Raw genomic sequence first — 17,635 nt, 5'->3', positions numbered from 1 at the left:
CAAAAATGAAGATCAGGGTGCCAGAGGGACAATATATATGAACAGAGTTATAGTGGAGGTTATATAGAGAATGGTCAAGAAAAGAAACTCAAGTAAAAGGATCAGAAAGAAAGATATAGAAGATGAATAGAAGACATACAATATACATAAAATCAGAGTCCCTGAGGAAGAAAATACAGAGGAGTAAAACTAATATTTTTAACTTATAGTTTAAAGATAATGCTCTTAAATAAACAAATGAAGTCATAAATTTACGTATTAGAAGGATACCTGGAAAAACTGACACATGAATACTAAATTCTAGTAGAATGATTTGACTTTAAAGAGAAACGTTTAGGGAATTTAGGGGAAAAAAGAAACCCTAATGACTTTTAAAGGAAACAATTGGTATATCAGGGTTTTCTCAGTAGCACCAGGCAGAGCAAAATAATAATAAATCAGCATTTTCCAAATCTCAAAGGAAGTGACACCTAAGAATAAAGCTTAGGGGAGTGGTCAGAGAAGCCTTCATGGGCTGGAACCTGCAGAGCTTCTTAGGCTGTGATGAGAAACTTGAATTTCATTCCAAGAGCAATGGTAAGCCACTGAAGGGTGTGTTCTGATGTCATGACTAACTTTAAGGGTCTCTCTGAAGATTGGAGTACAAGGAGGCAGGAGTGAAAGCACAGAGATCTCCCAGGAGAGTATTACACAGCCTGCAAACCCACTCTTGTGTAGGGATGGAGGGGTAGAGAGTTATACATAGGTGAATTATGGAGTTAGAGTGGACAGGACCTCTGGATGCATTGGGTGTGAGAGCTGAAGGAAAGCAAAGACCGCGGCCAGATGCTTGGCTTGAGCCATTGAGTGAACCTTGTTGCCATTTACTGAGATGGGCAGCACAGTGGCAGCCATCTTGGAAGGACACTATTTCCAAATGGGCAGTGAGCAGGAGGGGCTGCTGGACCTCAAATGGCAGGTGGTAAGGGGAAAAGAAAGTCCTAGCAAATAGGGTCCTAATGAAGTAGGATAGAATCCAGAATTCAGAAGTCAGGTACGCAAGGGGTTTGTTCATTAGAGACAATTGCTGCTCACTACAAGTGGCAACAGAGGGCGCTATTCTTTGCACGGCTGGAAAAACATCTGATGAACCATGAAGAGACAGATGCACCAGAGGCATCTGCACTGGGCAGGTGTATCATAGAGAAGCAGGTTTGGGGGAATGCAATCAGACGTTCCAGGTGGAACTGTGTCTAAAACATTCCCAGGAGTGTTTGTCAGATCAGATGAGTCCTGTTTGCTGTTTAAGCCAAAGGTGTGTGTTTCCCTTTGAACGTGCTGTGTTCAGACTGTGTCTTTGATGATTCCAATCAGAACCTGACCCACATCTGATCTCTTCTGTCTTTTTACTAACGACATCCTCCCTGTCTTGGCAGCTGTAAAGGACCAGGCCAGGATGTGGATGTGTCCAGAGCACACTCTGACCCCCAGGGGAGGCGGCGCCGGCCCAACCGGGGGCCACAAGGAAGTCGGGTGTTTTACAACAGCGAGTACGGGGAGCTTTCGCAGCCATGCGAGGAGGGTGACTGCTCCCCTTCTGCCAGTGGGCCCTTCTTCACAGATGACGGCTACTAAGGCAACACAGGGCAAGGCTCTCTGACCCTGGGCTCCAACAACTGGGGCAGGGAGCTTCCCTGGCTGGGCAAGCAGAGGGCTGGAGACCCAGACTGAGGATCCATCTTCTGTAGTTCCAGTCCTGGACGAGTCTCCTCTTCCTTCTCTACCTAGCTCAGAAGAGCAAGACTCCAGGCTCAAAGGTTCCCCTGAACTCTGTCACCAATATTTGTCCCAGGTCATCTGTCAGGCACCCTTGTCTCCCTCAGATTCAAATGCGGTTTAGCTCAATGTCCACAGGTGCTGGTGCTTAAGCTAGGCACTCCCATGGAGACGGGCTTTTGATTAACTCCTTTTGTTAAAGTTGGAGTGTAACACCGTTTTCTGATAAAGAATGAATATATCTGAGGGTCACACAGAGGTAGAGTTAGCCTTGAGCCAGCATCTCCCAGACCCCACTTAAAACACTGTCACATCCATGTGTAGCCTTCCTTTCCCATCAAGAAAAACTTTCTTCACCTGTCTCTCAAAGATTGAAGAGAGAGCGCCATGTTTTCATCACAAAGTGACAAAGGAGGAATGGAGGGTGGGTTTTATCCTGAGATGGACCAACAACTAACTAATTATGGGACAGCCATAATTAGTACACGATAACACGATTATAAAGAGTAAAAAGCAGGATGCCCAGCCCTGAGTGTTGAGAAGAAACATTCAACCAAACATATTTTTTTTCATTAGAACTTTGGAGACTATTATAACTGCTGTGAAGCATTTTCTTTGCAAAACTTCAGTCACAGGGAGCCCAGGGATTGTCTTACTGAATCTAGCCAATTCTTGCTTGAACTCCAACCAAGTCAGGGGCTATCATAGCAGATGCTGCAGTCACCACCTGTCTCTCTTGAGAAGGCCCCAGCCCCTTACCATCTGGCTCAGAATCTGAAAACTCAACTGCTGTTTGGTTCTTCCCTCTGTGTCCTGGATATTCCTACTCCAGGTGCTCCCAAGATGTGAACATCCTCATGAAAGATGAACACCATGGGTTCCACTAAGGAAAGCTTTGAGGCTGGCACAGAGAACAGCACTGTCCTGTGCCCATCAACAATCAATGGATGTTGTTGTGGCCCTGGGAGGACCCTGCCATCTGCCTTTCCTTTGACACCTGAGCAGGTCAAACCTTTGCCCCTAAGGGAGCAGCTGAGAGACCCTTGAAGGCTGGAGCCACTCTTCCCAGACCCCTGTTCCAGCTTACAGTGCCCACTCCACCCCCACCAAGAGAAAGACCCTCATCTTGGTTAATACCATGGAAATCAACCCTCCCAACTACTCCCCGAGCACCATCCCAACACGACGCTTGCAGGACAGGCGGCCATGCAGCGAGCAGGGGCTTGCTCAGCAGACCCTCCCTACAGAGTGTATTTTTACTTCATGATAGGTTTGTTGAATGCATGTATGACTGTAGTCCTCATTGTCCCCCATGGACCTCCTTCCTCTTCATGTTACCTGACTGTGCGTCTTGGGTCCCTCTAGCTTACCCAGTGGAAGTTCAGATACTGTTCTTTCTCAGGGGACCAAAGCCTGCAATGTAGATGCAGCCCTCCCCCCGTGTGTCCCACCTGTTTGTGTCACCTCCTCTCCTGTCATGTAACTGCCCACACAAAATGTACTGGGGAAGAACACCTGCTATGCCCTTGTAGATTCTCTGAAAAGATCTAAAATATTTAACAAATGATAATAATAAATTTGATGCCAGTCTTTGAATTACAATGAATGGATTCTAAGTGAAATTCCAGCTGTCTGAAATTTTGATCTTAACTCTCCCTCCAGACCAACGGGTCCTCTTAGGGCACTTGGGAAATACAGCAAGGAGGTGTGGTTTCCCTAGAATTAGCTGCTGAACTCAGTCTCCATCTCTCCCCAAGTCGACTTCCATCCCCTCAATGTGCCAGCAGATGGCGCAGGGAGGCAGCAGGATGCTGGCTCCCATCCGCAGAGAGGAGATGTGAGCGCCCAGCCCGCTACAAATGCGCTCCCCGCAAACCTACTTTATTTGTAAACTAACACAGCAGTTTGTCGCCTCCTATTACAGCCATATGCTTCCCCCTGAGCATCGGTGACCCGAGGACTTGGGGAGCTCAGCCTAGGGTGAATCCTCTGCGTCAGCTCTTAGCGTCCGCATCCGGAATGGCCACCCCTGCGCAAGGGACTACCCAACACACCCAAAGAAACATTTCCAGAAGGCTGCAGTACGAGCCTGAGATCACCTCTCTGGTTTAATCTTGCCTGTACTCTGAAGTCAGGGAAGTATGAGCTGGGACCCGAGGCTGAGCACTGGCTCAGGTAGATGATCCCAGCCAGGAGAGCGCAGAGCGCTTAGGCTGCGGCGCCGCTGGGTCCTTCAGGAACCTGTGTGCTATGTCTGTGGAACTTTGTCAGCAGTAAGCGGCTATCTTAGGAGGCAGCAGGAGATTGGGGAATGACACAGGGCCACAGGACACAATCTCAGCAAGTTTTCTAGGAGAAGATGGCCAGGCAACTGGGCCAGAGGCTCTAGAGGAAAAACCAGTGATGTCCACTGGGCGGCAGCAGCCCTGTTAGCTGGTCCCCAGCAGATGAGCGTAGCAGGACTATCAGCACTGCCCTAATGGGGCCCCGCACTCAGGAGAGCAGAAAGGACCCAGGCAAAAGGTAGAAATCCTGGTCTCTCCCACCTCTCTGTGGTTTGCTTCCTGTCCATAGCAGTGATACCTGATGTCCCCAGCCTTGTTTTCACGGTGGGAAGAGGCCCTCCCCATAAAGGCAACTATTAGTGATGAGTTGGGTTTTTGTTGTTGTTGTTGTCTTTGTTAATTGCTTTTTCTTGTATAGAATAAATCTGAAAGTAGAAAAGATTCCACACTGAACGTTTGTGTGTGTTTGGAATGTTTGAGTTTGTACTGTAATTGAAAGAACTTGGACAGGATGAGACAACCGTTCCTCCCAGGTCACCAAGCCCAAAGTCCACCCACGTAGGAAGTGGCACCCTCTGCTGTTACAGCTTTCCCAGGTGGGGCTGCTCTCATATTTCTGGGCTCCTGTGGTCCTGCCTGGACTGGGCCCTTAGTGCTAAACTTTGGTGTCCCCAAAGTCCCACCCCTGCTTTCTCTCCCTGGAATACCCCAACTCCAAGATTCATGTATAGGAACTTAACCAGCAAGGAGTGGGGGTAACATGAAAGAAGTCACATTAGACAAAAGTGTGCTCCTTCCTACCACAAAGATCTCTTGGCCCCTTTCATCTCTCAGACTCCAGACTGTGAGCAATGCCCTCCACCCAAAAAGCAGAAAGTAAGATATAAAGGCTTTTAGCACCCTCAGACAGGTTTCTAGCCCTCAATGCTCATTGTATGGAGGAGGTAGCAAACCCAGGAATCAGCTTCTGACATAAACACTGGCTCAATCCTCTTCCCTCTGGTGCCTGCTCTCCCAGGCCACTCCCCAGCATCCTCACATCATTCATAAAGCTGGACATTCAACCCAGATAATTGACCCCAAAGTGTCCCCAAGTGATGGCCCATGCCCATGTCACTGGGACCACCCCTACAAATCTTCATATACAGATTCAAAGAACAAGAAGAACAGATCACATGTTCACTAAGAGGGGTCCTTGGTCTCCTCAGCCACCGGACAGAGCTCAGGGCTGAGTATGAAGAATGGGTGATCAGATAGGCACCTCGAGGCCAGTGATCCTGGGCATGGCACTGTCCCTCAGAACCTGTTTCTCCTCTGGTACGCATCACACAACAGAGTTTTGGTGATAATAGTTTTAAAGCCCCCAGGGACACTGGGAGTGACTACACCTAAGAGGAAGCTCCTGCCCCCACCAAGTCAAAACCATAGTGATATCCTGACCTCCCCCTGTCATCATATCACCATGTCCCACTCATCTGCAAAGGGCTGAATATTTGTGTACCTCCAACATTCATTTGCTGAGCCCCTAATGCCAGATGATGTATTAGGAGGTGGGGCATCGGGGAGGTAATAAAGTCATAATGATAGAGACCTCGTGAATGGAATTAGAGCCCTTATCAGAAAAAGCCAGTAAACCCCTTCACGCTGTTCCACCTTAAAGAGTGAGAAGTCAGCTTTCCACAAATCAGGAAATGAGCCCACATCAGAAACTGGATCGATCTACTGGTGCCTTAATTTTGTATTTCTCAGCTTCCCGAACTGTGAAAAATAAATGTGTTGTTTAAACCAAATCTAGAGTCATTTGTTAATAGCAGATTCAAATAAATCACCTTCCTCTTTTCCATCCATTCACAGCAGAATGAACAGGGTGCTTCTGGGGAGCAGCAAGTTGAGTGGGACTCTGGTCCAGAGGCTGGGATGGGACCTTACAGGTCTAATCCACTGATTCCCACCCCTCACCTGGCAGGCCTGCAGATCTGGTGAACAGAGGCATCACAGAGCACTGGTCAGTTGGGGAGCTGCCAGTCCCGTGAGGGCAGTGGGCATGAAATGAGCTGAACACCTATTCAGGACCTGTTCAGGAGGCAATACATAACATACGTAACTTGTATGTCCTCTGAGATGGCTTATGGATTAATATGATCCACCCCTCCCCACCCTAAGTATCTTTCCATTTAGGGAAACATTACTGGGTCCCTTTGGTCATGAACTTGATAGGGCTCCACCCTAACCCAGACAGAAGCAGGTAAGCTGGACCTGATTATATACAATGTTTCTTTGGCCACCACCATATATGGGGTCAGCATAGACTTTTAGAGCAGTGGGAACCCACTGAAACCTTATGGGAAGGCCCTGGGACAGCAGCATGGCTCATTTCCCTAAGCCTGGATCAGCATCTAAAGTTTGTCATTGCCAGCTTCCAGCTTTTCACCCAAGAGGACAACTAACTAAAAAACAAGAGCCGAGAGGCAGCTGAGAAAAGCAAGGTCCTGCTGATATCACTTGAGCCTCCATCAAGCTTTCCTTGAAGACAGTCCTTGGAATTTCAGTCTTTGCTTTAGCCATGTGCATCAGTTTTTCTGCCACTTTCACTGATGCTGCACCTGCACAGCAAGAACCATTTTGACCTTATCTTTTCACCCTCTCTACTACAGGGTCCTTCCTGCAGGGAGGGGAGCTCTGGAAAAGGAAGGGACAAAAGGAAGTACTTGAGAGAACCAAATCAATATTGACCAAGATGAAGCCATCCACAGAAGTAAGAACAGTATGCACTGGTGACACTGCCCAGAGTCCCACAGCCCAGATGGCTATGCTATGAGGAAGAAGGAAGGAGGCTGAGAAGGGAGTACTGGCCCTTAGGGATTAATGGGGTGACCCTTGAGCAGGACACCACGCCTTTGTGAGCCTAGCAGGTGACCTAAGGAATCATGGTTTCACCAGATCTAACTTGTCTTCTTCAAGCCACTGAGTGCCTGAGGGGATGGCTCATCTCAGCTTCCAGCAGAGCCCCATATGTGCCCACCTGTCCTTGTGGTGACTATGCAGGGCAGGAAAGAAAGAGGGATCTGTTCCTTGGCCAGTGCTATGGCCCTGGCTCTGGAGGATTTCCCTAGGAAAGGATAGGATGGCTATATTGGCCAGGCACCTTCAAGAGCAGGCTATAGCCATGAGCCTCTATTGTCCCCTGAGGAGGGCCTGGAATCTTGGGAGGGAGCAGGGTACTAGCAGAACCCTCCCAGGGCTGTCCATCCATTCAACCTCCCACTGAGAAAGGAACTCAGAAAGAAAAAGGAAGGCCCCCTTCCATGCTTGTGTGTGCATTGGATTTAGAGAGAGAGGGAAAAAAAACACATTTCATACATGAACAGCATTGCAAATACTTCCAACAGTACGAAATTATTGCACCATGAAGGGCTGACCTAACTAGTCCTCAAGCTAACTGGCCACAGCAAGGCTACAGGACAGTGAGTTATGATAGAAGACCGGCATCAAGGACGCCCTGAGACAGCTCTCATGCACATTAACCAAGATGCATGGTTTAAGCCGGGCACAGTGGCACACACCTGTAATCCCAGTGGCTGAGGCAGGAGGATCAGGGATTCAAAGCCAGCCTCAGCAACAGTGAGGTGCTAAGCAACTCAGTGAGACCCTGTCTCCAAGTAAATACAAAATAGGGCCGGGGATGTGGCTCCATGGTTGAGTGCCCCTGAATTCAATCCCTGGTGCAAAAACAAAAAACAAAACAAACAAACAAACAAACAAAAAAAAAAACATGGTTTGAAGGGCCAGAAGGCTGCCCAGAACTGCTGCATTCCTCACTGAGAGATGGAATTGGAGTCCACAGTCTGCTCCAGTTTGCTTAACCATTTCCGTAGACCAGCTATCAGAGAAGGCTCCCAGGTGGCAAGTCTCAGAAATTGAGGTGCTGGTTTGACAAAAAGGGAAAGAGAAGAGTAAGGGGCCTGGAGCCTCCAGGGACTCTTATGGTGTTAGGGAGCTTCTGCAGGGTGGCCCACTCTGCTTGTCTGAGCTCCATCTCCACACACCCATGGCAGCCACATTTTAGGCCCAAAGTGGTTATACATGGGATGGAGGGACCTTGGGCTGGGCCATGCTGGCTCTAGACCAGGCTGGGATAGGAATCCAAGCATGGAGTACTTGGGCATGCAGGGATGGGGGTGTCTTTGGACACAAGAAAAGGGATCAAACAAATCCACCACAGTTGGCCAAGGATATGTCCTGAGCACTTGCTTGCTTTGCTGCCTGAGTTACAACACTTGTGTCTCCCCAGGGTACAGCATCCCATTAGTTGAGCACCAGGCTTGGAGGCCTTCATGGTCCTTCTATAGTCCCAAATTTGATGTTTGGCCCATATCCAGGGCTGCTGAAGTCATTTACCTCCAGCATTTCCTGATTCCCAGAGGATAAGATGAGGTGCAAATGTTTATTTTGGCCCAAAGGATGTCCTGCAAACATTTCCTGGGACAGGCTGACTATGTCATCAAGAGAAGGTGCCAAGTATTTTCTGTGTCCCAGTCAGCCCTCTGCCAGCAGGAGACAGGCATTCAGGAGCAGTGGGGAAGGCCTAGCCTGGATGCTGACAACCATAGCCCATCCCTGCACCTTCTCTCTCTCTTTCTCTCTCTGCACCCTCTCAGGCAGACTCTGGAACCCATATTGGAGACCCTCAACTGGCCTGGCCTCCAAGGAAACAATGCAGAAATTAGAGGGTGGGTCATACCCGAAAATCCATCCAGGCTTTAATTTATGGAGCCTTTTGATATTACTTTATATGGGAAAAAGAGTCTTGGAATTGTGATTAATTATTCTGAGATAAGGAAATTCTTCTGGATCATCCAAGCCAGCCAAATGCAATCACATGTAACCCTGAAACAGAGGGGAGGCAGAGAGATTCTCTCTCTCTCTCTCTCTCTCTCTCTCTCTCTCTCTCACACACACACACACACACACACACACACACACACACACACACATACACACACACACACACACACACATTTTCATACAAGAAAGGGGTGGTGTGACCCTGAGTCAGAGACTCAAGTGATATGGCCACAAGTCAAAGAATGCTGGCAGCCACGAGAAGCTGGAAGAGGCCAGAAATGCATTCGCCCACAGATTCTGGAGAGAATGCAGCCCTGCCAATACCCTGCTGTGCCCCAGTGAGATGGGATTTCTAGTCTCCAGAACTGTGAGCAAATAAAAGTGGAGTTGTTTTTAGACACCAGGTAGGCAGCGATTGGTTATAGCGGTTAATTAGGAAATGAATTTGGAGGCCTCTCCTGGCCCCACCATAGAGGCAGACCCCAGCAGTTCCCACTGCCCACTGCCATGGATGGTTTCACAAGGGAGCCAGTGTGGGGTAAAGGGTTGTACCAGTCTGGGACAAGTCTTGGTCTTGACCTTTACAACTTGGGAGATGGGAGCAGCTTCCTCAGTGGTGAAACAGGGACAAGATGGCATACTTTGATGAGTGGCTAGGGGAACTGGAAATCTTGGAGGCATGAGAAAGAGGTCTGTGGTCACACCACAGGTTCATGGGAATCCAGGAACAGATCCACTCAAACCACTATGAGCCAGAAATGTAAAAGGGGTTGAGGTTTTTGTTGCAGTGCTGAAGATCAAATATTGAGCCTCCTAGGTCATGAGAAGCAAATGCTTCCCCACTGAGCTATACTCCAAGCCAAGGAAGTTTTAAAGACAAAGACTGCCAAAAAGGAGGTGCATATTTTATAAGGATGTTGTATTCAGAATATATCAAGAACTCTTACAACACAGAATAAAAAAGACTAAAAAAAATTGGTAAAAGGACTGCATAGATATTTCTCCAAAGAATAAAAGCAAAAAAGCATATGAAAAGATGATGAATATCATTAGTAATTAGAAAAGTGCAAATAAAAACCACAGTAATTACTGCCTCACACCTTCTAGGATGGCAGTAATAAGAAAAATAATAAAACAAAATAACAAAAGCTGATTAGGTCTGTTTTTTTGTTTGTTTTGGTACCAGTGATTAAAACCCAGTGGCACTCAACCACTGAGCCACATCACCAGCCCTTTTTATTCTTTTTAAATTTAGAGACAGAGTCTCTCTAAGTTGCTTAGGGTCTTACTAAGTTGCTGAGGCTGGCTTTGAACTTGCGATCCTCCTCCCTCAGACTCTGGAACTACTGGGATCACAGATGTATACCACCGTGCCTGGTTGGAACTCTTTTTTTTTTGGTGGGGGAGTGATACTGAGGATTGAAATCAGGGGAACTCAATCACCGAGCCACATCCCCAGTCCTATTTTTATTTTATTTAGAGACAGGGTCTCACTGAGTTGCATAGCTCCTCGCCTTTGCTGAGGCTGGCTTTGAACTCATGATTTTCAGGCCTTGGCCTCCAAAGCCACTGGGATTTCAGGCATGCACCACTGCATCCAACCAGCTTCAACTCTTATACATTGCTAGTGTGAATATAAAAATGGTGTAGATACTGTGGAAAACAGTTTTGTGGTTCCTCAGTAAGTAAAACACAGAATTACCATATGAACTAGCAATTACACTCCAGGTTATACTCAAAAAGAGGTGAAAACAGGTGTTCATACATATAGTCACATGTTACAATAGCTAAAAAGTGAAGTGAGTAAATGCCCATCAGTGGATGAATGGATAAACAAAACGTGGTATATACTTGCAATTGAATATTACTCAGCTATAAGAAGAAAATACTGATGCTGGCTACAACATTTCATAAAGTGAAAAAAAACAGACACAAAAATAACATGTAATCCAATTTATCTGAAGTATCCAGAATTGACAAATACATGAGACAGAACATAGATTAATGGTTGCCAGGATCTGCAGGGGGAGGCAGGAATTGGGAGGCACAGACTAATATATATGAGGTTTCCTTTTGGGGTATTTGCTTTGAAACGGCTAATTTTCTGTTGTATTAATTTCAAATTTTATATATATTATCTAAATATATTTTTAAAAATAATTTTAGTTGTAGATGGATTCAATACCTTTATTTTATTTATTTACTTTTATGTGGTGCTGAGGATCGAACCCAGTACCTGGCACACGGTAGGCAAGCACTCTACCACTGAGCTAAAACCCCAGCCCCCAAGTGAAATATATATTATATAATATATACTTTATATAAAGCATGCATATAAAAATAAATAAATGAATAAATATATAATATATGTGTGTGTGTGTGTGTGTGTGTGTGTGTGTGTGTATACACACACATACAGGCAGTACTTAGGATTGAACCTAAAGTCATTTTATTCCTGAGTCACATCCTCAGCTCTTTTTATTTTTTATTTTGAGACAGGCTTTCACTAAGTTGCTAAGGCTAGCCTCAACCTTGCCATCCTCCTGACTGGGACTCCCAAGTAGCTAAGATTATAGGAGTGGAATCAACAATAAATTTTAAAACTTCATTATATAAACAAATAGCAACAGCCAAGAAAGCCCAATCACTTTGGGGAGGTGGGAGAAAGAATAGGAGGCTTGGTAATGCTGAGAGGCAAAACCAAAAAAAATATATTGCAGGCCATTTGCAAGGTGAGAGCAGGAAAACATCTGATCCATTGTCAGTTCTACAGGGAGGAGCAGTTGAAGGCCCAGGTCCCCTCCTCATCCTATACAAACAAGTGGTCACCTCCCCCAGCTTGCCTGGAGTCTGAGGTTGACACCCTGAGAAAATGGGGACAAACACAACTCAGGAGGAAGCAAAGGGAATTCCTGGGTGGGGGAAGTGCCCAGGATCCCCTCACCAGGGACTTGATAGAGGTATCTCCTTAAAATTCTATACTTGGTAGAGGGCCCTAGGGAAGCATTTTGGTTCAGTTCAGGAAGAATCAGCAAAAAGCTGCAGATACAACTTAGCAAATGCAAGGACAAAGCACTATGTTTAACATCAGAAAAAAATACTGGTTTACAAATAAGAAAATAATTTTGAAACTTTAACCTAATTAAATATTTCTTTTTGTCCTTCTTTTTTCTCAAATGGATGCAATATGTATAGGGGTGTCTGGCCTGAACATCAGAGGCAAAGAAAATGTCAACTGGTGACACAGTGATGGTAGTTTGGCTGTTTCGGTGAGAAAGTCAAATCTCTATGTGCTCTGCCTGGCTCTGGAATTCCTGATCAACTCTTTGACCATCTCCTCTGGATGGTCTTTGACCTTTATTTTATGAATACAAGAGTCCTAAGAAAGTCAGATAAACTAGGAAAAGCAATCTTTTCACATTAAAGTTGATGTTGAGTTTCAGATGCCTGTCTTTAGATTTTTTCCAGAGATACCCAAGGAATCCTGCCTAACTTCAGGCACCCCTTTGGGACCTTCAAAGGTGCAATGGCAAAAAGCAAACTTATGAGAGTATTTTGTGCCTTGAACCCACTGAGGGTTAATACAGTGGACCTAAGCTCAGAGCCTTGATTATTACCCTGAGGGGCTACTTTGCTGACCCAGTACTTGAGGGAGAGAGAAAAGAGTCAAAGGGCTAGGTGCAGTGGTACAATCTTTTTTTTTACATTTATTTATTTTTGTAATTAATTATTTCAATTGGTATATGATAGCAGAATGTATTTTGATTCATTGTACACAATTGCAGCACAACTTTTCATTTCTCTGGTTGTACACAATGGAGCATTGCACCATATATGCATTCATACATATACCTAGAGTAATGATGTCCATCTCATTCCACCAAATTTCCTGCTCCCATGCCCCTCACCTTTGCCCAATAGAAGTTCCTTCCTTTTCCCCAAGCCCACTCTCCCCGCCCCATATTAAGAATCAGCAACCACTTATCAGAGAGAACATTCAACCTTTGATTTTGGGGGACTGGCTTACTTCACTTAGGATGATATTCCCCAACTCCATCTATTTACCTGTAAGTGCCATAATTTTATTCTGTTTTAATGCTGAGTAATATTCCATTGTGTATGTATACCACAATTTCTTTATCCATTCATCCATTGAAGGGCATCTACATTGCTTCCACAGTTTAGTGATTGTGAGTTGAACTGCTATAAACATTGATGTGGTTGTGTCCCTGTAGTATGCTGATTTTAAGTCCTTTGGGTACAGACTGAGGAGTGGGATAGCTGGGCCAAATGGTGGTTCCATTCCAAGTTTTCTAAGGAATCTCCATACTGCTTTCTAGATTGGTGGCATCAATTTGCAGTCCCCCCAGCAATGATGCCTTTTTACCCACATCCTCACCAACATTTATTGTTGTCTATTCTTGATAACTGCCATTCTGACTGGTGTGAGATGAAATCTTAGTTTTGATTTGCATTTCTCTAATTACTAGAGATGTTGAACGTTTTTCATATATTTGTTGTATATCTTCTTCTGAGAAATGTCTGTTCAGCACCTTAGCCCATTTATTGATTGGTGTTTTTCTGTGATAAGTTTTTTGAGTTATTTATATCCTAGAGATTAGTGACTAGTGCTCTATCTAATGTTCGCGAAGTAAAAATTTGCTCCCAAAACATAGGCTCTCTCTTCATCTCATTAATTATTTCTTTTGTTGAGAAGAACCTTTTCAGTTTGAGTTCACCCCATTCCTTAATTCTTGACTTTTTTTCTTGCACTTTAGGAGACTTCTTAAGGAAGTCTGGGCTTAATCTGATGTGATTTGGGCCTAATTTTTCCTCTATTAGGAAAATGGTCTAATTCCTAGGTCCTTGATCCACTTTTGAGTTTTGTGCATGGTGAGAGATAGGGGTTTATTTTCATTTTGCTGCAGATGAATTTCCAGTTCTCCCAGCATCATTTGTTGAAGAGGGTATCTTTTCTCCAATGTATGTTTTTGGCACCTTTGTCTAGTATGAAATAACTGTATTTATGTGTTTTTGTGTGTGTGTGTGTGTCTTCTATTCTGTACTATTGGTCTACATGTTTATCTTGGTGCCAATACCATGCCATTTTTGTTACTATAGCTCTGTAGCATAGTTTAAGGTCTGGTATTCCTGCTTCACTCTTCTTATTAAGGATTGCTTTGGTTATTCTGGGTCTCTTATTTTTCCAAATGAATTTCATGATTGCTTTTTATTTCCATAAAGAATGATGATGGGATTTTAATTGGAATCACATTGAATCTGTTAGCACTTTGGGTAGTATGGACATTTTGACAGTATTAATTTTGCCTATCCAAGAGCATAGGGATCTTTCCATCTTCTAAGGTCTTCTTCAATTTTTTTCTTTAGTTTTCATTTTAAAGTTATTTCACCTTTTTGTTGATTCTCAAGTTTTTGTTTTTGTTTTTGTTTTTGAGGCTGTTGTGAATACAGTAGTTTTCCTAATTTCTCCTTCAGAGTATTCATCACTGATGTATAGAAATGCATTTGACTTATGGGTATTGATTTTATATCCTGCTGCTTTGCTGAATTCATTAATTAATTCTAGAAGTTTTCTGGTAGTTTCTTGGATCCTCTAAGTATAGAATCATGTCATCAGCAAATAATGATAGTTTGAGTTCTTCTTTTCCTATTTGTATCCCTTTAATTTCTTTTGTCTAATTGATCTAGCTAGAGTTTCAAGGATTATGTTGAATAGAAGTAGTGAAAGAGGGCATCCCTGTCTTGTTCCAGTTTTTAGAGAGAATGCTTCCAATTTTTTTCCATTTAGAATGATGTTGGCCTTGATTTAGCATAGATAAGTTTTACAATGTTGAGGTATGTTCTTCCTATCCCTAGTTTTTCTAGTTTTTGAACATGAAAGGTTGCTGTATTTTGTCAAATGCTCTCTCTGCATCAATTGATGTAATCATGATTCTCATCTTAAGTCAATTGAGGTGATGAATTATATTTATTGATTCCTATATGTTGAACCAACTTTGCATCCCTGGAATGAACCCTGCTTGATCATGGTGCACTATTTTTTTAAATATGTTTTTGTATGCATTTGCCAGAATTTTATTGAGAATTTTTGCATCAATGTTCATCAGGGATATTGGTCTGAAATTTTCTTTGCTTGATGTGTCTATGCCTGGTTTTGGTATCAGGATGATACTAGCTTCATATAATGAGTTTGGAAGGGTTCCTTCCTTTTCTATTTCATGGAATAATTTGAGGGGTATGGGTATTAATTCTTCTTTGTAGGTCTTGTAGCAGTCAGCTCTAAATCAGTCTGTTCCCAGGCTTTTTTTGGTTGGTATAGGCTTTTGATGGCATCTTCTATTTCTCTGTTTGAAATTGATCTTTTTAAATTGTGTATGTCCTCTTGACTCAGTTTGGGTTGATCATATGCCTCTAGAAATTTGTTGATGTCTTTGAGGTTTTGTTTTACTGGAGCATAAGTTTTCAAAATAGTTTCTAATTGTCTTCTGTATTTCAATAGTATCTGTCATGATATTTCCTCTTCATCAAAAATTTGAGTTTTCTCCCTCCTTGTCAATTTTATGTATTGTTTCAAAGAACCAGCTTTTTGTCAATTTTTTTGGAATTATTTCTTTTGTCTCAATTTCATTGATCTCTGCCCTGATTTTAATTATTTCCTGTTTTCTACTACTTTTGGTGTTGGTTTTTCTTTTTCTAGGACTTTGAGGTATAATGTCAGGTCATTTATTTGTTGACTTTTTCTTCTTTTAATGAATGAGCTTAATGCAGTTAACTTTCCTCTTAGCACTGTTTTCATTGTGTCCCAGAGATTTTGATAAGTTGTATTGGAGTTCTCATTTACCTCTAAGATTTTTATTTTTTACCACCTCCTTTATGTCTTCTGTTACCTGTGTGTCATTCAATAGTGTATTGTTTATCTCCAGGTGTTGAAGTAGCTTCTTTTTAATTTTATCATTGATTTCTAATTTCATTCCATTATGGTCTGATAGAATGCAGGGTGATATCTCTATTTTTTTAAAAAAAATATTTGCTAAGACTTGCATTGCAGCATGACATATGGCCTATTTTGGAGAAGGATCCATGTGCTGCAGAGAAGTGTATTCCTCATTGATGGATGGAATATTCTATATATGTCTGTTAAGTCCAATTATTGATTGTATTATTGAGTTCCATAGTTTGTTTAGTTTTTGTTTGGAAGATGTATCTAGTGATGAGAGAAGTGTATTAAAGTCACCCAGTATTATTATGTTGTGGTCTCTTTGGTTCTTGTGTTTGAGAAGAGTTTGTTTGACAACATAGATGCCCCATTGTTTAGGGCGTAGATATTTATGTCTTATTGATGTATGAATCCCTTAAGCAGTATGAAATGTCCTTCTTTGTCCCTTTCCATGAGGTTTGGTTTGAAGTCTACTTTATTTGATATGAGGATGGAAGCCCCTTCTCATTTACATGGTCTATGTGAGTGGTACTTTTTTCCCACCCTTTCACCTGGATGCCTTTTCCTATGAGATGAGTCTCTTTAAGGCTACATATTGTTGGGCCTTTTTTTTTATGCAATCTGTTAGTCAGTCTATGTCTTTTAATTGATGAGTTTAAGTCATGCACATTCAGGATTATTATTGAAATATGATTTGTATTCCTGGACATTTTGGTTTATTTTTGGTTTTTAACTTGATTTGGTTTCTCCTTTAACTAGCCTTTCCTTTAATGTAGTTCCTCCCTTTGCTGGTTTTCATTGTTGTTTTTCATTTTCTCCTCCTAGAATATTTGCTGAGGATGCACTATAGTGCAGGCTTTCTTGCTGTAATTATTTTTACCATGAGGTTTTTATTTTGTCATCAGATCTGAAGCTTAATTTTGCTGGATTTGGATTTGGCATCCATTTTCTTTCAAAGCTTGGCATATTTTGTTCCAGGCTTTGAAGATCTGGGTTGAAAAATCTGCTGATATTCAAATTGGTCTCCCTTATATGTGATCTAATTCCTCTCTCTTGCAGCCTTTAAGATTCTATCCTTATTCTGCATGCTAGGCATTTTCATTGTAATGTGCCTTGGTATAAATCTGTTGTAATTTTGACATTTGGTGTCCTGTAAGCCTCTTGTATTTGATTTTCCAATTCATTCTTCATTTTGGAGAAATTGTCTGATACTATTTCATTGAAGAGATTGTGCATTCCTTTGGAATTTCTGTGCCTTCCTCTATCCCAATAGCTCTTAGATTTGGTCTTTTGATGCTATCCCATAATTCTTGGATGTTCTGCTCATGGTTTCTTACCATCTTCACTGTGTGGTCAACTTTATTTTCAAGATTGTATACTTTGTCTTCATTATGTAACATTTTGTCTTCCAAGTGATCTAGTCTGTTGGTGATGTTTTCTATTTGGTTTATTGTTTCCTTTATTTCAAGTATTTCTAGTCCCCTCCCCTGCCCCCCAAATCTCCATCTCTTTCTTGAAGTACTCTTTTGCTACCTATATTTGCTCCCTTAGCTCTTGGTTGGTGTCATCAATGGTTACCTGTATTTGCTCATTTAGGTCATTCTTTAATTCACAGATCATCTTAATTATGTACATTCTGAACTCCTTCTCTGACAGTTAATCAACTGTGCTGTTCATGGATTCTGTTATTGTAGTATCCTGGTTTGTTTGGGGGGTTTCCTCCCTTGTTTTTTCATGTTGTCTATATGTCTTCATTTCTTATAGTATGGATCTGAGGTACTACAGTTTCTAC

General features: G+C 43.0%; 1 protein-coding gene across 2 annotated transcripts in view; it reads left to right on the top strand.

Annotated features, from left to right (window-relative positions):
- The window catches only part of Flt4 (fms related receptor tyrosine kinase 4), a 45,063-nt gene extending 41,706 nt beyond the window's left edge, over positions 1 to 3,357 (top strand). For both annotated transcript variants that reach the window (XM_040272834.2, XM_078050164.1), the window contains one exon: positions 1,416 to 3,357. In XM_040272834.2, coding sequence (XP_040128768.2) covers positions 1,416 to 1,614 — 199 coding nt within the window. In that variant the 3' untranslated portion in view covers positions 1,615 to 3,357. The remainder of the gene's footprint in view (positions 1 to 1,415) is intronic.
- The last annotated feature ends 14,278 nt before the right edge of the window (positions 3,358 to 17,635 follow it).

This window comes from Ictidomys tridecemlineatus, chromosome 1 (assembly GCF_052094955.1).
Source record: "Ictidomys tridecemlineatus isolate mIctTri1 chromosome 1, mIctTri1.hap1, whole genome shotgun sequence".
Lineage (NCBI taxonomy): Eukaryota > Metazoa > Chordata > Mammalia > Rodentia > Sciuridae > Ictidomys > Ictidomys tridecemlineatus.
Note: the sequence above shows the minus strand (reverse complement) of the source record. Positions and strands in the feature narration are given on the sequence as shown.